At 43.6% G+C, this 23143-nt stretch overlaps 1 protein-coding gene across 4 annotated transcripts in view; it reads right to left on the bottom strand.

The window, feature by feature from the left end:
• Positions 1-19781, bottom strand: part of THADA (THADA armadillo repeat containing) — a 153453-nt gene extending 133672 nt beyond the window's left edge. The window contains exons 1-11 of one of the 4 annotated variants that reach the window (XM_081903640.1): positions 19586-19781; positions 15794-15893; positions 13825-13919; positions 12617-12747; positions 10968-11116; positions 10829-10861; positions 8712-8760; positions 6571-6761; positions 5418-5512; positions 3173-3393; positions 164-855 (exon numbers count right to left, since the gene is read on the bottom strand). In XM_081903640.1, coding sequence (XP_081759766.1) covers positions 164-855; positions 3173-3393; positions 5418-5512; positions 6571-6761; positions 8712-8760; positions 10829-10861; positions 10968-11116; positions 12617-12747; positions 13825-13919; positions 15794-15869 — 1732 coding nt within the window. In that variant the 5' untranslated portion in view covers positions 15870-15893; positions 19586-19781. Of the gene's footprint in view, positions 1-163; positions 856-3172; positions 3394-5417; positions 5513-6570; positions 6762-8711; positions 8761-10828; positions 10862-10967; positions 11117-12616; positions 12748-13824; positions 13920-15793; positions 15894-18832; positions 18853-19585 lie in introns of those variants that run through there. The other 3 variants (XM_081903637.1, XM_081903638.1, XM_081903639.1) reach the window with 3 other exon arrangements.
• Positions 19782-23143: the final 3362 nt, after the last annotated feature.

Genomic DNA, 23143 nt, shown 5'->3' with positions numbered 1-23143 from the left:
TTCTTGTCACCTGTGCTCTGAGCATTTGGGATCCTAGAATCTCTCCCACCTCTGCTCTGCAGAGAAATACCTGTCAAAACAAGCCAACGAGGAGAGCAGGATTCCCCACCCACCTGCCCAGTTTAAACACACCTGGAGTACAAGGTATGAAGTCTGATCTTACCAACGTTAGATTCCGCTGATGTATGAAGGATTTTAATCATGTAGTTCAAGCTTTCGGGGCTACACTTCAGCAGCTTGGGTAAGTAATAATCTGTTACGTAGGTGGCTTGCTCTGGATTCCCATCACACAAAATTGACAGCAGGGGAGACACCCATGCCTCGTGCCATTTGTCGATCCAAGTGTTCCCTTCCAGTGTGGACTCAAGGTGTCTCTTGTGGTTCACAAACATGGTTTCCAACAAATCGCTTGCGTAAGGTGCAAAAGACTGATCACTCATGACGCCCAAAATCTGCGCAGGAATCGTCCTGTCCATTGCCAGAATATTTTCAATGCCCACACATTCAACAAGACAGCCAAGTGACGAGTATTTGCCTTTAACGTGCCATTCTAAACTTAGCAAGTTGTCAATCAATCCCGAGAAGAATGGGTCCACTTTTACAATGGGTCCTTTTGCTGAGGCCTGGTGAATTCGGAGGATGTTCCTAAATATCAGTTTGGTTTGGTGTCTAACAGCATCGAGAGGATGCTCCCAGTGAGCATAGACGTAATCCAGCATTTTTCCAATAGTGCCCGAGTTTCCACTGAGGCTGCACTTCAGGTCTTCAGAACTTGACTGAAGAGCATCCAGCGCTGAAGCCGTCCAGATAGCTAAAATTCTGGACAAGGATGCCGCCATAACAGATTCTTTAAGCCTTCAAGAGAGAAGCGGAGTATCAGGATGGAGAAAGATTACCGTATTTTAAAAGTGGATTGGTTTTGATCCTCAAATCTTTGCCAATTTTCACAACGTTACAAAGCCCTATGTCAGGGGTGGCCAACTCTCAAGAGACTGCAATCTACTTTTAGAATTAAGAACTGGCAGTGATCTACCCCTATTTTTGGGGGGTGCAGCTCAAAGTTGTTGAGCTTTTTTGGGGGGGAGAAAAACCCTTTTTTAGGGGTTAAAAAACTTAGGGGGGACTTCCGTTTTGGAGGGAGTTAAAGGCAAGGGACAAAGGGGTAAAGTCACTCACAAAAAGATCACTATGGATGGAAACAGTAACACAGAGAAAGCTCCGTCTTCCCTTCCAGAGATCAAACAACAATAGAGGACAGAGCGAGGAAGGAGTCAGTTTTAGCAACGCTAAGGAAAGGGAGCCAGAGATCGACCGATCTACCAAAACCTCGCAAAGATCTACCAGTAGATCGCAACTGACCTGTTGGACATCCCTGCTCTATGTGTACCACTAACATGCTATCTTAGGCCCTATACAGAGTGCATTTCTCATTTAAACAGTTTCTTCTCCCGAAAATGGAAATAGTATGAAATCCAAGGAGCAGATTAGGGACAAATCTCTGGTATCTCCTTCAAACTTCCCCCCCACCCACTCTCTGTACTTGCTGGAGGGGAAAGCAGTGCCAATATATCCAACAAACAGCACGAACATATCTCGGCCGTGCTCTCGTCTCACATTCCAGGGGACAAACCCCTGCAGCTACTTGTCTTGGCTACAGGCAGTCAGCAGCCTCCTGGTGGACAAGGTAAACATCAGCTAGAGATCTGTCCCGAACCCTTGCCTCTTTCCTCTGCCTGAGGCAGACCATAGTCTTGCATGGTGTGAAGCATCAGAGGGGTTCCTTTGCTTACTCAGGCTGCTCCCCTTCTGCCCTTACTGAGAGGCAGTAATCTCCTCTACTCTCTACTTGTGGAGAGGAAGGAAAAGATGTGGGTTAAGATCCTTGGCAGCTACCTCTCCTGCATTCAAGGCAGCTGAGATACTGTACTTTTCCATGTATAAGACAAGGGTTTTTTTTACTCAAAAATAATGTTAAAAAATGGGGCTCGTCTTATACACGGGCAGCGATTGGGGGACCGGGTGATTGGTTGCAGCCGCAAGTTGCAACTTGCAAGCAGCAATTTGGTGAGTGATTGTTGGCTGCAGCAAGGGCTGCTTTGGATTGGCTGCTCCTGCGTTAATTGAGCGGGTGATTGGTTGCTACAAGAGCTGCCTTGGATTGGCTGCTGCTGTGGCAAATGGGCATTCGATTTCCGGCTGTTGTTTGCAAACGGACAGACACTTGCCAGCTTCTGCGACACGAGCGATTCTTAGCACTTGTCATTCGAATTAGTGATTTTCTGCATCCCCCTCCCCCAAAAGAAAGCTCAACAAATCATGTCAATCTGTCCCCCAAAAAGCTCAACAACTCTGGTAATATAGCCATCTCCTCCCATTTTCTTAAATTTGAGTCCTCAAAAATAGGGGGCGTCTTATACAAGGCGGCATGTTATACACGGAAAAATACAGTAACCACCTGAAAACCACACTGCTGTGGTATCCAGGCTGCTTTCAGTTAGGACAGATGGCAGCACCAAGAGGTCCAAGAAATCAATCCCAAGGATAGCTCAGTTGGTTAGAACGTGGTCTGATAACGCCAAGGTTGCAGGTTCAATCCTGTATGGTGGCAGCTGCATATTCAGGTTGGAGAGATGATCCTCAGGGTCCCTTCCAACTCTATGAATCCTTTTATTTCCCCATGAATCCACATTATCCAATTGAAGAAGAAAGTCCTTGATCCACAATCAGACCAAGTGAAAGATTTAGGACAATTCAGCACTTCAGCTAACATGCGTTAAAGATTCAGCTGCAGCTGTCCCACAACACTGGACCTCTTTTCCTATAAAGACTTGCCAAACCCCAGGTCTCCTTCCAAAACACTGCAAGGCCTTTCAATTTGGGCTGGCTTGTGGTGGTGATATTTAAGGTTCTGCTAGGATAGCTCAGTCAGTACAGTATGAGACTCTTAATCTCAGGAGTATGGGTTCGAGTTCCACAGGGGGCAAAAGATTGCATTCCAACGGGTTGGACCAGGTGATGGTCCCTTCCATCTCTACAATTCTCTGATTCTATTCACTGATATATTTTTTACTACATTTTTTCCACAATTTATATTATAATGCAACCTGAGCTCTAGTAATGGGTGAACCCAAGCTCCAGCTAAACAAAACACCATTTAAAAATGTGGTTTTACCGTGTACTCAAGGTCAGCAAAGTCAAGGCAATATCCAAGAGCAGCTTCTCCATACTCCGGTCCATGCTGCCATTCTTCCACTCTAGCATAGCGAGTGCTCCGTGGCAGAGGAAAAGGAGGACCGAGTCAGAAAGCTCCGCAGTGCAAAGACTCCCACAGCTGTCCACAAACCAGTCTGGTAATTCAGAATGCTTCAGTGAGCCACAAAGCAAGTCGCTGATCTGCAAAAGGCAATACAGTGTTAATTAAACCACAGGGGAGGAGAAAAAAAATAAGACTGTGCTTTGCCAGACTCTTAGAAAACTTCAAGGAAGCACAATACTAGCTGCTAACATGTAAATGGGCTTCCGCCTGGATAGCTCAGTTGGTTAGAGCCTGGTGCTGATAATGCCAAGGTTCCAAGTTCGATCCCAAGATGGACAACTGCATATTCCTGCAATGCAGGGGGTTGGACTAGATGATCCTCAGGGTCCCTTCCAACTTTATGATTCTATGATTCTTTGCATGTTTTCCATCATGGCACTATTAAGCACAAGTAGTTATGCCTATCCACTATAAATTATAAATCTAATCTCTTTGCTCTCTGCTCCCTTGATCAGTGCTAGGCTTGTAAAATACGCTTATTCCAAGCTTTCCATTTAGAATAGAAAGATCAAATCACTCTAAAAGGGAACGAGGCAAAAAACTCAGCAGCATCTTATAATACCTTTCTCAAGTTATTTTTTCTGTGGGATTCCCACCGCTGAACAATTCAGCAATTCAGTATACAGTCGTACCTCAGCTCCCAAACGCCTTGGGAGTCAAACGTTTTGGCTCCCAAACGATCGAAAACCGGAAGTAAGTGTTCCAGTTTTTGAACCTTCTTTTGGAAGCCGAATATCCAATAGGGCTTCCATGGTTTCCGATTGGCTGCAGGAGCTTCTTGCAGCCAATCAGAAGCCACGCTTTGGAAGCTGAATGTTTCTGAAGTTGAACGGACTTCCGGAATGGGTTCTGTTCGACTTCTGAGGTACGACTGTACCAGTACCACCACAAATTATCTAGGATTCAGAAAGCACCAGACTCAATAAATGTTCAAAAAATTGGAAGCCTATACAAGTTTAACAAGGGTAAAATAAATAGTGCAATCCTGTGCACACTTGATCGGGACGTGGGTGGCGCTGTGGTCTAAACCACAGAGCCTAGGGCTTGCCGATCAGAAGGCCAGCGGTTCGAATCCCTGCAATGGGGTGAGCTCCTGTTGCTTGGTCCCTGCTCCTGCCAACCTAGAAGTTCGAAAGCACGTCAAAGTGCAAGTAGATAAATAGGTACCACTCGGGTGGGAAGGTAAACGGCGTTTCCGTGCTCTGCTCTGGTCTTGCCAGAAGCGTCTTAGTCATGCTGCCCACATGACCCAGAAGCGGTCTGCGGACAAACACCGGCTCCCTCAGCCATTAAAGCAAGATGAGTGCCACAACCCCAGAGTAGTCCGCGACTGGACTTAATGGTCAGGGATCCCTTTACCTTTACCTTTCTGCACACTTGAGGGAAAAGTCCAACTGACGCCAAGTGGGTTTTTACTTTTGAGAACACATGCATAGATTTCATTTCCCACCAAATTCAATACAACTGATAGTTTTTACTTCTGAGCAGACATGGTTATGATTGTGCTGTAAGGCTGCAACCCTATACACACTTAACTGGGAGTCTGCCCCACTGAACTCTACGAGAGCAACTTCTAACTAGGAATGTGAAGGACTGCGCTCTAAGGGACTCTGCAAGGAATTTCCATTGAACAAAGGGGTTTTATTTCTGAGTAGAAACATATAGGATTGTACTATGAAATGACTAACAATTCTTCTAATAGGGGCTAGATCAAGCACAAAAGATGACATATTGTGAACAACACGGAGACGGCCACTATATTTTTCATAACAGCTCTCCCTTGACTTAACACATTTTGGGTGCCATTCAATGCTGTCTGCTCACTGACTCATCAGAAATTCGCCTGCATGATGAATCTTCTGGTTTCTTCCCTCCCCTCCCTGCGGAACCCCACACATCCCCAGAATCTGCTCCAGTGCTCCAAAATAATTGGGGGAGCTGGGGGGGGGGGAAGAAAGGACAAATCCTGTTGCATGAGAACACACATATGCCACTCATGCTACATTGGATTTCGCCTTATGATTAATTACACTTTGAAAATTAAGTAAATTGTGGGACATTGTTGTTGTTGTTTTTACTTTTCCAAAGGAAACGCACTTACCAAACAAGGTAGCTTTTCACCTGGTTCAAACATGGTCTTAATAAAGAGAACAACAGCCAACCCTGCTGTAGTCTGGACAGTCTGTAAGAGGTCTTCTGCAGAAAAAGAAATTGAAATATATTAGTATTACAAAGAAGAAGAGTTTGGATTTGATATCCCGCTTTATCACTACCCAAAAGAGTCTCAAAGCGGCTAACATTCTCCTTTCCCTTCCTCCCCCACAACAAACACTCTGTGAGGTGAGTGAGGCTGAGATACTTCAAAGAAGTGTGACTAGCGCAAGGTCACCCAGCAGCTGCATGTGGAGGAGCGGAGACGCGAACCCGGTTCCCCAGATTACGAGACTACCGCTCTTAACCACTACACCACACTGGCTCTAGTGTGGACATTTAAATTTTCTTTCAGATTTATTGTTTTCCAGAACTGCTAATTATTCTTAATATATTCCATTTTTATTGTTGACGGCATCCAACACAGTAACCGTAACATGTATAGTGCAAAAAAAAAAAAACCACCAGGGGAGAACTCTCACAGCAATAAGTGCAGTGGAGAACTCTGGGAACTTACACAAGATATAATGGAAATCTAGAATCTGCATCTTCTTTAACATTTTAACGTCCACATTACAAGCCTAAACAGCAGGTACTCACAACTAAGCAGGCCTCTAGTTTGCTGCTGATGTATTCGCAAGACAACAGCACAACACCTTTTATAGAAATATTTTCTATCAACAAATGATAGTGGCAATTCTTACTAGGGATGCTGGCTTCAATACAAGGTAGCCCTTCCATAAACAGAAGGGTTCCTTGTATTTACATAAGGGGTTGCAATCCAGCGCATGCTCCCACCATTTAGGGCTGGGGGCAAAGGACTTCTGCTGATTACGCCTCCTGATTACAGCTTCAGAAAATTGGTCTGCATCCTATAGCTGAGCTGAATTTCTCCATTAGGGACACAACGCAGATAGCAAAACAAGGCAACTCTCTTTCCAAACCCTGCACTCTTAGAATGTAAAAAAAAATACATCAAACCACCAAGAGGTTCCCTCATATTGCTCTTCCTTCAGAACGACTCTCATCTTCTTACTAAAAGGCAATGCCCAATATAGTAAGAAGAGTTTTAAAAAACACCCTTAAATATCAGAACTACTTACCATTAATTAAGAAGTGTGAAAAATGGCTCAGCAGTCCACACATACTTTGCCAAATAGGAGAATCTAACATCTTCCAGAAATTCCCTTGAACGTTTTCCTGAATTTTTTGTATCAACATCATTGAAACTTTAACACCCATCAACAAATCGTGCATCAGCCGAGTTTGAGCAATGCGATTTCCACTGAGCTTTCTTTAAATGTATAAGAAAATTGAAAATGAATAGCGGTATTAGTCACCTGAACGTGTATTATGGCAGCATCAAATTAATCCATTAACTGTGACATGAGTTTCCATCACAGGCAACGACCAACTTCAACTTTGTTGAAATAAGTTACAGATAGGTAGCCGTGTTGGTCTGCCATAGTCAAAACAAAACAAAAAATCCTTCCAGTAGCACCTTAAAGACCAACTAAGTTAGTTATTGGTATGAGCTCTCATGTGCATGCACACTTCTTCAGAAGTGTGCATGCACACGAAAGCTCATACCAAGAACTAACTTATTTGGTCTTTAAGGTGCTACTGGAAGGATTTTTTGTTTTGTTTTGTTGAAATAACTATGTCTTAATGTGCCATGCAAACCCCACAATCAATGAGTTGACCTTGGAAGGGATTTCCACAATGTAGGCACCACCAGGGAGAAGGAACTATGTTGTGGTCTCATGCACTGCACTATCAACAGGGTGGCGGCAAGACACATAACAGGGTCTCAGAAAATGATCAACGAAGAAAAATCAACAATATGTGTGGATGCTTCTAATAAGAATTGGTGTGTGAAACCTGCTCTGCCGCATCCACAGCTGTCAGATGCCACACCACTATCCGTGCCAATTCTGGGCAAGATCCAAGATCCCAGAATTGGTGCTGATAGCAGCAGCACTTCGTCGCCGCTGCTGCTTGAGGTGACAGGGCATCAGGAAGGCTTCCGCCGTCTGAAACAGTGGCCTCATCCTGCCTAATGGGATAGGCAAGTTCTGCTTTCTGCACAAGCTCAGTAAGTCAGGGAGTTGTTTTCTCTCTCTTTCATATTCTTCATGACTGCTATATTTCTTAGAACAGCAATCTTTTGAAAATTCAAAAGGACTTCCATGTTGATGTAGTATCTGTTTAAAGAACAAGTTGCTGACTGGTTTTGCAATTGCCACCAACAACTGTTAGGCTTAGCAGATAAGTGAGACCAAGTTATTTGTGTGGGAATAATAATAATAATAATAATAATAATAATAATAATAATAATGTATTGTTTATACCCCGCCCATCTGGCTGGGTTTCCCCAGCCACTCTGGGCAGCTTCCAACAGAATATTAAAATACAATAACCCGTTTGCCGTTAAAAGGGTACACCTCTCTGCAGCTTAAAAACATTCTGAGCTCTTTTTCACCAATGAGTTGGTTCTTACATTTTTATTATCATCTAGGAAAGGGGCCATACTATTAGGCTGTAGAAAACCAAGCTTAAAACTAAACTCAGTTCCAAATGGCTTCACTCGAGTTGCTTTCTGAACAGAGTCTAAAACATCTTACTGAATCTCAGGAATTCTCCATTCCAGGAGAACAAAACTGTTAGGTTGGCAGGAGCAGGGACCGAGCAACGGGAGCTCACCCCATCACGGGGATTCGAACCGCCGACCTTCTGATTGGCAAGTCCTAGGCTCTGTAGTTTAACCCACAGTGCCACCCACGTCCCTATAGTTGTAGGAAACCTGTTGGCAAATACAGCCAAAGCCTACAAGCAACCCTCTGAATCTTCAGGATTAGATTGGCCAGCCCATCAAAAAAGGACATCCTTAATTTCTGCCCCTGGAATTAAAAAAGCAAGTCCTCACTTACTGGGGGAAATTTGCTAAACAGAACTCTAAACAGCACCATTCAACAACTGTTTTTATATTCTTCTGCATTCCTCTCAGATTTCAGAATTGTTTGGATAAACTCTTAAAGAAAACCAAACAGCAATGTTTCCTCTCTACAGAGCGTGACTGAACTCCAGGAACTTATCTATGAATCACAGATTGCTGCAGCTCATCCATCTCAGGGATTTCAAAGGAAGTACAAGGGCAATATTGTTCCAAACAGACCTTGTTGTGTCCCTACACAGTGTGTCTCACATTCCAACCAGCACACATTTTACACGAAGCAGTTCTCACCTGTTTTCTTCCTCTGTTTCAAGCACAGATTTCTGCAGAAATTGAAGAGCTGCGAAAATATAGTTGGAAAGCATACATAAGCCAGTATTTGATATAAATAGGTCTCCCATAAAAAGATAATGCAGCAATAGATAAATGAAATGCCAGACTACAGATGTAATATTTTTCAAAATGACAAAACTGCATCTCAGTGGATACTCCAGGTTCTCTTTTTTCCATCTTTAAATCCTGGTAGAAACTTGAGACATCTACAGAGAATAAACAGCTATACAATAGCTGGGCATCTGAATGACTACCAACTTCCATACAAGCCTGCCCTATTCTTAAAGTCATTAGAGACACCGATTACAATGTCTCCACCTTCTGAATTTGTTAGTGGCTTTCAGTGACAAACCCTCATTTATGGAAATCCTTTTCTGTCTGGGACCTACTCTTGGTTTTTTTGTGCACCAGATATTTTTTTTTATTTAAAAAAATAAATCTAGGCATTTAGGGGCACATTTGAACTCCTTGCTGCCATTATCATTGTTGATCTGTTTTCCTGGTTTCCATGTACGTTTTATGGCTGTGCTTTGCCGGGTTCCACACATTTGCTTCATGGCCTTAGTTGCCGCTTTAAATTTTGCGAGCCAGCTTCTGAACTAAGGTCAGAAGGCATTAATAAAAATGCTTCGAAAATAAATATTGCCTGAAACAATGGCACTAACTACCTTAACTATTATTATTATTATCCTGACACTGCTATTCTTTCCCAACACTTTTACCATACAGAAAGAGAAAGACAAGTGCCACAGTCTATGATACAAATGACATACTCCTTATATTGTATGTTGCCTAGAGGCTGGGGCGTTAAGCAATTAAGAAGTTTAATTACAGGCCTGGTTCACATCACATGCTTTCTCTCCATTTGATGACTGTCAGTTGAATGCGGGAACTGAAAGCATTCTAAAAAAAATTGCATTTTGGGTGCTATAAAGAGTCCTGAGTGTTTCATTCGCCACCATCTCCTCTCCACTGTTGAAACATGGATTCCAATCTCCTTGGGAGCAAGGACATGCTGCCCAGTAAAGAACCGCATGCTGGTCGTGCTACGTAACTTACAATGACCACTTGATAATGCTGTAATTAAATGAAGAACAGGCACGTGTGAACCAGTCCCAGTGGTCTGCTGCAAGGCAGCGGGGAGATAAAACGGAAAAGTACATCTCACTGGCAGGAACTCTTCCTTGTGGTCCATGAAGGCTAAAACAGGGCTATAATCTGTGTACTCAATAACCCATGCACAATTTTGCCTCCATAGATTAAAGTATTTACCACCATATCAATCCCACGAAATACCAACAAGCGAAATAGGTAAAGGTAAAGGGACCCCTGACCATTAAGTCCAGTTGTGACCGACTCTGGGGTTGCGGCGCTCATCTCGCTTTATTGGCCGAAGGAGCCGGCATACAGCTTCCGGGACATGCGGCCAGCATGACTATGCCACTTCTGGCAAACCGGAGCAGCGCACGGAAACGCCGTTTACCTTCCCGCCGGAGCGGTACCTATTTATCTACTTGCACTTTGACGTGCTTCCGAACTGCTAGGTTGGCAGGAGCTGGGACCGAGAAATGGGAGCTCACCCCTTAATGGAGATTCGAACCACCGACCTTCTGATCAGCAAGTCCTAGGCTCTGTGGTTTAACCCACAGCACCACCCACGTCCTAGTGAAATAGTTTATTTCAATTAATGTTTAAGATAAAGGTTCCAATAGCTGCTCCAAATTCCTTCTGCCACCTTGTGGGGCAGACAGGGTGCTAAGAAATGTGCTAGCTATGCAAAGCGACATCCTTTGGTACAGAAACCAATTTGCCAGGTTGCCAGCACTCTCCCAGGGAATAATCACATGTGGGAAGAAAGCCTGCAACCTGGATTTTAAGCACTTGTTTACAGATATAAAGTGATTGCATCATTTTCAGTGTAGTCGGTAATACCTAAAGTCACTTTTTCAGATCCCCTTCTCTAATTCTTTCTACCGCCCAAAGAGCTAGCAAAAGAGTAGAAAAGTGTTTTCATAATTCCCATGGAGCGGCACTATTAGAACATTTTAACCTAAGCAGAAATGTCAAGAATTTACCTTCTTTGAACAGGATATTCACACTTGATTTACCTGAAAGATGAAAGTATGTATTTAAGCAGCTTTTACTTATCATAACAATATAAATTCTTTCTGTAATAATTGCAAGTTCCAAACTGTTATAAACTTATCATCATACCTATAGTGTTGTTTTCCATACAGGAAGCAAGGTTGTCCATAGTCTTTCTGTACTGAGACAGGTCTGTCGTTTTTAGTTCTTCTCTGAGGCAGAACACAAAACTCTGTGTAGCTTCTGCCATAAGAGGTTCAGGAATTCCGTTTAGGGAGCTGCATGAGAAGAGAGCATGGCCAGGTTATCAGAGATGTAGATGCTAAAAGCATGGAATTTAAAAGGACATGTAATTCGATCTTTCTGGGCGCCATAATACTTCAGCATGAATTTTAGTGAATCTGATTACAGGATAAGAAACTGTGGCACTCACTGTTCTAGTAAAATTAAATGTGAGTCTGATTCTTGACAGTTTCTAGAGCATCAAAAGGAATAGAGACATCATCCATGAACCTGAGGTAGAGAGCATTCAGTCAAAAATGGTGAGAGCAATTCAGTAGAAAACTCATCCCATCTCTGGTAGAAGAGGATAGAATCGAATAAGGCAGAGGCAGCCAACACTTCAAACCCAAGGTTCACAACAGAACATTCACCATTTCACAAACTGCAACCATATTGTCCATGCCTTCTTTTCAAACGGCACATTCTAATTCAATATTAAAAGCAACAGGGATCAAATCATCCCTATTGTCTACAGCAGAGCCTTCCAAACTTTTCATGTCGGTGACACACTTTTTAAACATGCATCATTTTGCAACACAGTCGTTCAGTTTTACAGTGGTAACTTGGGTCACATACGCTTCAGGTTACATACGCTTCAGGTTACATATGCTTCAGGTTACACACTCCGCTAACCCAGAAATAGTGCTTCAGATTAAGAACAGAAATTGGGCTCTGGCGGCACGGCAGCAGTGGGAGGCCCCATTAGCTAAAGTGGTGCTTCAGGTTAAGCACAGTTTCAGGTTAAGAACGGACCTCCAGAATGAATTAAGTACTTAACCCAAGGTACCACTATACTAGCAAACCCGAAGTTAAACTAACCCCTTTCCAGCCCTGGAAGGAGCACAGGGAGCGTTCACACAATACGCTACAGCCAACACACTAAACGTGCCACAACACACAGTTTCAAAAGCTCTGGTCTACAGTGCAGCATAGCCAAAACTATAAATCCTATTCAGTCTTAAAATCAGACACAAAAGTTGCTCTGGCCAGGAACAAAACAAAAGTCAAGCAAACAGTGCCCAGAAATATGGGCGGGTTTGTTGAGGAACTGATCACAAAGTGCTAAACAGAAAGGGTCAGATCCGGAAACCTGGTGACTGGAGCTCCATTCATGTCTAAGCTCCAGCTCATGGAAGGGGACAAGGGAAAGGTTTCTGCCAATCCTCCCTTTCCTCTTTGAATTCCTTCCTCCCCCCAAAATCTGCTCTGGAGAGCTGGGAGACCCTTACAGATACAGGAATCTCCCTTATACCAAGTCAGACCATTTGTCCCAAGCACGCTGAGCCCAAGCAGGACAAACGACCAGTAGTTAATTCTTTATTTGCAAAGCACAAACTTACAGTAGCTCCCCAGATGCATTCACACACACAAACACATGCACACACACACACTTCTGGTGGCTAAGTAGTTGACGCCCCTTCCTATTTTTGTCCTCCAAACTGGACGGCTGGCCCTGCCCACACCCCAAACTTGATAGGCAAAAACTACACATTTACCTTGCCAACACTTTTTTCAAAGGGTTCTTCACATCCAGAGATAAGAACACCGCTCCCAAAACATCTAAGCAGTTTTTAACCATGGGATCACACAAAGAGCTTTTATCCATCTTCTCTAGTAAAGGCACAATCTATGCACAACAAAGATTAATATGTTTTTTTAGAATCCAGCATTAGCTATTGCATCGTCCTATACATACAGATACGTCTACTACTAAAACATTAGATAACACGATCTATCTTTTGGCTATACGATCGAAGTCAGCAAGGACCATAGCTGTCAACTTTTCCCTTTTCTTGTGAGGAATCCTATTCGGGAATAAGGGAATTTCCCTTAAAAATGGGAACAGTTGGCAGCTATGGCAAGGACAATGTGTGTAATGCAAATGCGATCTACAACCAAAGTTGCATTATAAAGTTCTCCAACTCAGTGTTCCAGTTCTCTGGATACTCTTACTTCTTTTAAACCAGGGGTGGCTAGCCTTCTTTGGGCCCGAGGACCTTGACAAATCCTGCGGGAGACACTTGCCAGCAGTGGTGTGGCCCCCCACTTCCTGCACATCAAATAAAATATCAGAGGGCTGGGGAGAAGCCAATTGACATCTCAATTGAAGAACTGTGTCTACTTAAACTATATATACAGGCAACGACCGATTTCTGTGGGTTTATAATAATAAGAAGAAATTTAGTATTACGGTCACAGACCAGTTCACGATCTGTGGGTTTACATTCCTGACCTGCATGTGCATCGGGGGAGCCTGTCTCACCCTGTTACACCCACCCTGCCCCACCCATCCCCTTTTCAAGCTGCTTTCAGGTTGCTGGGATGCACGCATGCATGGTTTTGCATCAATTGGACGCGCATAAATTGGTCACTGCCTGTACAGAGAGAGTGAGAGAGAGAGTTGAGCCTTGGGGCCAGAAAAAGGTTACCCAGAGCGCCTAATCCAGTCCCTGAAATGGGGTTTAGCCATCCCTATTTTAAAATGTATTTGTTTTGCTTCAATCAAGTTATAAGTTCAAATAAAGTAGAATTTAACTGCAGAAAACACAGCACTACAAAAGGTTAGTTTTTGGATCACATTTGTTTGTTTGGTTTACTTGGGCTTCGACCACTCCTAACTAGTAGGAAAATCGTTAGTAGAAAAATCTGTAGCTCTTCTTTACACATTTCCATGTTACTATTTTTAACGCTACTAAAATCAAACCTGCTTGACACAATGGATTTGCTGGATGCCATCAGGTAACAGTGCACAACGCAGCAGCAGAGAGGCTAGGTTTTGTCCTTCAGCATCTGCAAAAGCTATGCAGAAAGAAAGAAAGAAAGAAAGAAAGAAAGAAAGAAAGAAAGAGAAAAGAAAACCTTTAATATTCCACCATGTGCGTATTATAAATGCCAATTCCTAAATCTTTTCTGTTATGGAGGGGTGAATGAGTCACTGACCCAAGCAATTGAAACACCCATTAACACACATATATATACATATACTATTGCAAGTTGACAAATCAAACAAGAACGGTTCTTGTGCCTTACCAAGGAACAATAATTTCAAAAGTTGCTTTCTTCTACCACTACGATAAGCGAGAACACACCTGCTGAAGTTCTTATTTCCGGGCATTTATTAGAGACATAGAAAGCATCTTCTGTATTGAATCCAACAACTGTGATTAAGAATGTAGAACATCCAGTAAAAATCACCCCAACTTGAAAACATATCATTTGGATTCACAGCAAAGAAACTTCAGGCAGAGTACAAACCAAGAGTAATTTGGAAAATGCAGTAACGAAGCCCAATCGTGTCTTAAGCTATAACCAGAACACACAACAGCTACCACTCTAGCCTGCTTTCAGCTAAAAGGAAGAGGGTGAATGAATTCCCAGCAGTTACAAGCTAAGATGGCGGATCACACTGCAGGCCAGGGATGGGAAGCCTATAGACCACCAGCTGCTGCTAGACAATAACTTTTGGGGCTGATGGGCGTGGCAGTTCAACAACAACCTTCCCTGAGGTGACTTCCCCCTTGTCAATTGCTCATACGCTGCATAGGTTTTATTTTTCTCTGATCTGAAACTAATGCTCTGAATCCAGTACAGTCCTTCTGTTTCCAGCAGGGTCCTATCTGTTCACAGAAGAAGCTATGATCCAACAGAGGCTTCCACAACTGGAAAGAGAGGGTGAGGGAAAACAGTGGTCACCAATTCCTGCATTTTCCCTCCTCCAGTCTCCTTTGCCACCTCTCATTTATTCCAGAGAGTTCCTCAACCCACATATAATTGCTTTTCAGGGAGTGTCAGGGGCTGCTGGGAGAATCGGTGAAAACCATTTCTCCTTCTTTCTCTTACAGGAACATTCCACAAGTGAAACTCCACTCACAGATGTCTAGATCCGATTCTTGGATAAGTGCTGTATTAAAGACGAAAATATAGTTTTCTGGAGAAGATATAGGAGTGGGGTCTACATTGCCCAAGCTCTATTACTGCACAGAATGAGTTCAACCCTGTGGAACACCCTCCCATCAGATGTCAATGAGATGAGTAACTATATAACTATATAACCTAAAGGAAAGCTGTTTGTTTTATTATGTTTTTATATATGTTGGAAGCCGCTCAGAGTGGCTAGGGCAGTGGTGGCCAAACTTGGCCCTCCAGCTGTTTTTGGACTACAACTCCCATCATCCCTAGCTAACAGGACCAGTGGTCAGGGATGATGGGAACTGTAGTTCCAAAACAGCTGGAAGGCCAAGTTTGGCCACCACTGGACTAGGGCAACCCAGTCAGAATAGCAGGGTATTCTTCTTCTTCTTCTTCTTCAGAATATTTAGCAAATTTTACAAGAATTACAGCTTCCACAGGACCTACTTTTTACCAACTTTCTACAAACCCCCCTCCCCGAAAATTAGGAAAGTGTCTCAAGGGCATCCTCAATACATTCTTTAAGGAGAATTATAAAATAACAAAATCAAGCATTCTGGAACGCTTCCCTTTAATTTTGATCTTCAGTGCAGAAACTCTTTCAAAATGGGGTGGGAAGAGCATATAAACTACAGTACATGAAAAGGGCTGATTTTTCTTTTTAAGTTAAAAAGGTATCATCAAGAGGACTGGATTTAAAAAGTCATTATAGTACCACTGAAATACGTCTAGAGAGACAAACTAAACAACTTAATTATACTTACAGTGAAGTCTTTCAAGCTGTTGGTGATCAAGAACAAAGGCATCAACCTGAATCTCTTTCTTCTTCTTTAAAACCATTTTGGTAGATTAAAGAATTGCCTACTGAAAAAGATTATAAGTTGACACTTGGTACCAACACTGTTTAAAATGCACAATTTAAAAGTAAAGACTGTTTAATTCCTGTTCACCTTTGTGCTTTGCAAAAAGTTTGTGGCAGTTGATTTTTTTATACCTAAGCTGCACAAGAAGTTCAGAAAATATTCATAGACCCTATGAGCTAGTCTTAAGATTTTTCATCCATAATTTACCAATGGGTAATGCTTTGTCCATAATGTAAAAACTTGATTGCAAACTCCAGCAAAACACAGGTTGCCGTCGGGTTTCATCCAAAGACTTTACAGACTTTACAGCACAAACTGGGCTCATGGTTTGTCTACCTAAGACAAAACACAAGCCAGGGTTCAATGCAACACAAAGCAAACCATAGTTTAGCCTCTGTTAGCACAAAAATAGCAGAAACAAGGCAGCAGCACTATGGCAGTGACCTTCACCCTGGAGACCTGCAAGTTTGCTCTAAGTTGCACTAGTTTGCACTAAACTAGGTGATAGTTTTGTTCACGACCATATCAGCCTGAATGAGATAGGCTTGTAAATCATAAAACTGTAAGCTACTGGTTCTGTGGTTATGCTCTCCAATTCAATACTGGAAACGCTTCCATAAATCAATTAGAACAAATCTCTGTTATGACTCAAGCATTCAATGCATTAAAAAATAAAAAATAAAACCCACCAGGCCATGGTTCTGTACAGAACCAGCATCAATAAACAATCTTAGCATGGAAACACTCAGAGGGTCTACATGTTACCACTGCTGCATGGAAGTATAAACACATGTGTCAGGGAACTGCCATCGGAACAGGGAAGGGAGGCAGAGGGGCAGTTGGGTTACAGGGAACCTTCAAAAATCTTGCGTAGCAGTTCCTCTTCCTGTGGTGGGGAAAAGGGGAAGGGACCAGAAGATGCTGCTGGGAGCCCCAGCGCTGCACCTCGTCAGTCTGAGGGTGGGGAAAGCCACACCTCGGGGTAAAGGAGGGGAAAGGGCCAGAAGATGCTGCTGGGAGCCTCAGCACCGCTCCTGGCCAAGTCGGCCAGGAGGGAAGCACACCTCTTCCGTTGCCCACCTTGCACAGAGGTGTAAAACACAAAGGAAGGAAGGAAGGAAAAGGTGACTAAGCTCTTATGTTGAGGGAGGACCCGGAAACGACCACTCCCGGATTCTGCTAGCAACTGAGGCAGACATGAACTTGTGGTTCTGCACTGTACATAGTTTTGCACCTAAATAAAACCTGTAAAAGACAAGTCGGAGTCCTGACTGGTTTCTCACGAGCGACCACCATTGCCATCTGACAACATGGATAATGTTTGCAGTGTGTAATCTCTATATGGGGGCAACACAGACCTGCCCTTAAATCAATTCTGTGACATTCCCTACAACAGCTACTTCTTGGAATGAACAGATCTGTTTCTTCACTTAGATGGATAGATCTGTTCCCATGAAATTCCAACCATTAACCATCTAAACTCCATCTGGATTCCAACAGCTACCCATAAATACACTTTTTTATGACCTGTGGAGTTGGTGAACATGTAAGGACAACAGTCGATTGCAGCTAGAGAGAATGTTGTGCCCCTGACTCTCAAACAGCCACAGAAACCACCCACAGGTTCCCCTCATTCCAAAACTTGCCTGAGTTTAATTGGAGCCACTGTTCACCATGGCTTAGCCCCAGAAATTAGGCCAGTCTGCACATACAGCAGCATCAAATGGTAGAGATTTCATTTTACTTCACATTGCAAGTGGGAAATTGTATGTTTGAATGTCCTCCCACAAAAAATAATAATAATAATAAATACCCTGCACACCAAAATAGGATGCCAGAAAGGTTGGCTTGAACTCTCTTCCCTGACTTGGCTCACTTTCCACACCCACAGACATTGGATGGGGGAACAGTCTAACCTGCAGCCTAGAATAGAAAATTCCAAGAAATTCCTTTATCACAGGGGTGGCTAATTTGTGGCTCTCCAGATATTGCTGGACAACTCTGATCACCCCTGACCAGTGCCCATGATAACTGGGGCTGGTGGGAGTTTGAGTCCAATAACATCTGGAAGGATAATGGTTAACCACCCCAGATTCTGCAAAATGTTTCATTTGGTCTCCCTCTTTTCAGCACCAGGGATCAGTCAGGTTTGAACATCAGAAGAACCTCACCAGATCAGATAAAAATCTTGTCCAGCCCCCTGCTCCCCAATCAACTCAGGGAATCCTACAAGCAAGACATTACAACAATCATTTTTATTGAATGCAATTGTTTTATTTGCTCTTATTATTGTTATTTTCCCCCCATGAATTATTCTGTTTCATTATACAGTGGTACCTCTGGTTACGTACTTTATTCGTTCTGGAGGTCCGTTCTTAACCTGAAACCTGAAACTGTTCTTAACTTGAAGCACCACTTTAGTTAATGGGGCCTCCCGCTGCTGCCGCGCAATTTCTGTTCTCATCCTGAAGCAAAGTTCTTAACCCAAGGTACTATTTCTGGGTTAGCGGAGTCTGTAACCTGAAGCGTGTGTAACCCGAGGTACCACTGTACCAAGAACAAACTTAGTTGGTCTCTAAGGTGCTACTGGACATTTTATTTTTTTATTTTTTCCTCTATTTCATCTGTTTCATTAGCCACTCCATAGGCAATGTATGCTTGGGTATATGATCTACAAAGATACCTAAAGGTAAAGGTAAAGGGACCCCTGACCATTAGGTCCAGTCGTGACCGACTCTGGGGTTGTGGCGCTCATCTCCCTTTATTGGCCAAGGGAGCCGGCATACAGCTTCTGAGTCATGTGGCCAGCACGACGAAGCCGCTTCTGGCGAACCAGAACAGCGCACGGAAATGCCGTTTACCTTTCCGCCGGAGCAGTACCTATTTATCTACTTGCACTCTGACGTGCTTTCGAACTGCTAGGTTGACAAAGATACCCACATAGCCATAAATGACTGACGGCCATCACACTCATGGCAGCAAGTTGCACAAATCTCCACACGTTGCAATGGAGTGCAGGGAGAGGTGCCTCTTCTTCACCACAAAGGCGGCAATCCTATTTCCATTTTGTCAAGAGTAAGCCGCACTTAATTCAATGGAAACAACTTCAAAGCATGGCGAGGATTGCAGCCTAATTATATAACCACCTGCACTGCACTTTCGAGGCTGGGTCAATGAGAATGGCTATGCACCACATTATACCATTAAGGCGCATCCAAAGCACTTTCTCTCCCTCAGAGAATCCTTGGCACTGTAGTTTAGCCCTCGCCAAGCTCCAATTCCCAGCAACCCTTAATAAACTACAGGGCCCAGAATTCTTTGAGGGGGGGAGTGTAACTGGGCTTCCGATGTCCCTTAAAGGTGCAGCGTGCACGCTTGATCAGATTGGGCTTTATGGGCGGCGCGTTACATCGCGTGGCCCCGAATCCCAGGAGCGGGTTTCTTCGGTGCAAAGCAGTGGAGGAGAAGGAAGACCCTGCTGTTTGGGAGCTAGATTCAGGGAACAGCTTAGCGTCCCCAATAACCCTTTACTGGGTTGTGTTTTTTTTGGAGGGGGTAGTTTTAAAAATGCACGAGACGCCCCACCTGCAACACAGCAAACGAAAAGGCGGCGGCGAGCGCATCCAGGGAAGCGCCCACCCTAGCCGAGAGAGCTCGCCCGCCGCGCGCTTTTACGCGCCTCCCGCTGCTTACCGCCCCGATCGGCCCCGCCAGTCTCTCCTCCGCCGGCTGCTGGTGGTGCCGCCTCCTCGCCGCGAGGGGCCGGACGGAGGAGCAGACAGGCAACGCTCCGCCCGCCGAGCCACGTCTTTCCTTTGAGCCCGGAGGTGGTGGGCGCGGGGAGGCCCCGGCCGAGCGCGCTGGATGCGCCGCGGACCGACTCAGCCAGCCGGGGAAACGGGGAGGCCGAGGCGCGGGACTGGAGATGCAGCCCGAGGGGCAATCTAGGCTTAAGGGAGAAATGGAGGGCCGTAACGGGGGTGGGGAACCTGAGGCTCGCCAGGTGCCTTTGGACTACAATTCCCATCATGCCTGACCCTTGGCCATTGCTGAGTGGGGCTGATGGGAGTTGCAGTCCAGCGAGGCATCTGGGCAGGACACAGCTCCCTCCTCGATAATATCCCCCCTGCCCCGCAGGGCAGTGGAGGTAAAGGTGCCCAATCCTGCTTGGGAGAGTTAAAGTCGCACGGAGTTTATAATAAGACTGACAGTTCGGCCCCGAAGCGTTTTCCCCCCCGGAGTTAAACCCCCCTGTGATCAATGCAGCAGGCGAGTTTGGTCATTTTACCATCCACGGGAGGCATAGCTGTCAACGTGTCCCTTGTTTTTAAGGGAAATTCCATTATTCCGAATAGAATTCCTCGCAAGAAAAGGGAAAAGTTGACGAGGGGACTTACTTCTGAGTTTTGAGGTTAAGAAATAAAGTGTTCTTCTCGGTGACATAGAAAAAAGTAGTTTTTAAGCTTGCAAACTGACATTTTGTGTGTGCTACTGCCCAGAACAACACTTTATTCCATAACTTCCGTATTCAGACAATCAAAACTGAGTTTTCAAAGTAGAACACTGTGCCAGCCAAAGATGTCTGGCAGGTTCATTTTTATTACAGGAACCAAATTCTGAACACATCAGCAGTTAGGATACTTGTGGCCCAAACTTGGCAAGCTTGCTGGGGGGTCAGTCTGTGGGGCCTAGATTGTAATTCTGTACATGAGAAATTGTCGACTTGACAAGGATTGTGCTCTTACAGCTCAGTCCTCCTATTCGTGTTTAGTGGGACATAATTCCCACTCAAGTAAGTGTGCATAGAAATTGCATTACCCTACCAAATAGTGGGCATAAGATTGCAGCCTAAGTACAGTATACAGGTGGTGTACCTGCTTGGATCTGTCACAGTTTTCCATTTAATATGTGTGCTCCTTATTCCATTGGACAAATTTGGGCTTTAATTTTCCAGTGCTTTCAAGCAAAGTTACAATCCTTACTCAGTTTGAAAGGCACCCAAACATTGGCCGCATAATCATCAAAACAAGCTTCCTCACTCACTCGTGAATTATTTACAATCCGCTCTTCATTGTTCACACAATCCCAGAGCAAGGAACAACATTAAAATACAATAAAGCAATTTTTAAATGCAACAATATGAAGTCAACCTATATAGCAACATAACTACATCAGCCATGTGAGGGGCACCACTTTAAATAAGTGCATGGGTGATTAAACATAGTTTTTACCTAGCTTCAGAGGTCCATTAGCACTGGCATGTGTATATCTTTTTTTAATATACTTTCATTCAAATGTTGCATTTGTTCAGATTCCTGTCATAATCTAGAGGCCATTTAAACATTGATCATTTTCACAGACTTTTTGCTCAGATTGTTAAAGCACCTTGTAGTGTGTCTTGATTTCTTGGAGTATAACATTATAATGTAGCTCAGAAGACCAAATATTGGTTGAGTATTAATATGTTTTAGAGTTACTAATTGCATTAAATGTTTGGTAGAGTATATTTTAATCTCCATGTTTCTAAAGTTATTAATATATTCACTTTTGCGTGGTAAAAAGAGACAAGTGCTTTTCCTAAAAGATAATTTTTTCATTGTCCTGCAGAGTTTTACCACTGTGTGGCACCAAAGTGCTAAGAAATGTACTCTTAAATTTCTCACCTACCAGCAATACCATTTTTAAAATTTAAAATAGTTTGCAAAAGATGTCATTTATACATTGCCTTTCTGCCAGAGATCCAAGATACCACAAAGACCAAATCCTCTTAAAGTTAGTAGTGACAAATCCAAAAGTGACTTGTTTTCCCCCATCATCCACTCCGCCCCTTGGCATCTCTGGTAATCATTATTTTATAATTTGTATCCCACCCATCTGACTGGGTTGCCCACCTACACTGGGCAGCTTAGACTGGGCAAACCACTTCCCATGGGAGTGGATGTAAGAAGTCCCAGTTTGGACTGAAGGGCTTTTTTAAAAAAGTCATGCCTAGGATGTATGATGTACTGAATGAATAGCTGCTTATGCACAAATTTAAAGGTTTAACAGAGAGATAAAATACCCACGGGTTCTCGGTTTCAGGAATTATACACAGAACTACATCAGTGGTGACCCAGGCAGATTCTAATGCACAATAAACTGTAGTATGCACAAGTTTAGGGAGAGATAGTGGTAGTTTGTGTGATCAGATTTCCATTTATTTACAAATATGAATCATAGAATCAGAAGGGACTCGTGAGAGTGTAAGAGTTTTGTTTTTTTAAATCCACGTGGCTGCTCTTGCTAAAAATATACACAACCACCACAAAATGAATGATAGAGAAAACAGTAGGAGTTTGGTTTCCTTAAAACCTGTTGGTGAGCAACAGTATTCAGAAATGTGGGAAAGGCATTTTCCTTTCACAACAACAAATTCTGAGTTCAGAATTTACTACTGCCTCTAACTTCAGCCATACCACTGGAATGCCTGATGCATGAGCAGCAATGGAAGGCTGCTTTGACTTCTGTACAGTTCAGTTCCTTAGATCTAAAATTGCATTTAGTACAACAAAAATGATACTTGGAGCACATTGGATCTCTTACTGCCTTTTTGAAAGGCACATTTGAGATGTAAGTGTTGGTGCTGTACACAGCACAGGTCTGGTTGATTCAAATGGTCTGGTCTTGCTTGGTGGTGGCCCAATTCTGATCAGTAGAATTCTGATCCAGTATGTTTACTTAATACTGGATAGAACTCTGGTGGTTTTGTATGTAAACATCTTGTTAAATTATATCCCCGTACTATAGGATTTGACAGAAAGGCAGTGTAAGTGCATTAATAGCAGCAAAAAGGCTGCTCCAATACTGGAAGGAGCATTCTCCATATCCAATGTGAAGATACATCTATGCTGGCAGTGTACCCAAAAGCAACCTTTCATAGACAGCAGGAGGGAAAATTCTCTTATATGTGGGCTCCATACACAGACTTTTGTGTAGAAAGATGTTGTTGTTGTTGTTTAGTCATTTAGTCGTGTCCGACTCTCATGACCCAATGGACCAGAGCACGCCAGGCACTCCTGTTTTCCACTGCCTGCCACAGTTTGGTCAAACTCTTGTTGGTAGCTTCGAGAACACTGTCCAACCATCTCGTCCTCTGTCGTCCCCTTCTCCTTGTGCCCTCAATCTTTCCCAACATCAGGGTCTTTTCCAGGGAGTCTTCTCTTCTCATGAGGTGGCCAAAACTATTAATGATAATCAGGGGTTTTTCTATCT

The sequence above is a fragment of the Podarcis melisellensis genome, assembly GCF_964234715.1.
Source record: "Podarcis melisellensis genome assembly, chromosome: 3".
In the NCBI taxonomy this organism is placed as follows: Eukaryota; Metazoa; Chordata; class Lepidosauria; order Squamata; family Lacertidae; genus Podarcis; species Podarcis melisellensis.
Note: the sequence above shows the minus strand (reverse complement) of the source record. Positions and strands in the feature narration are given on the sequence as shown.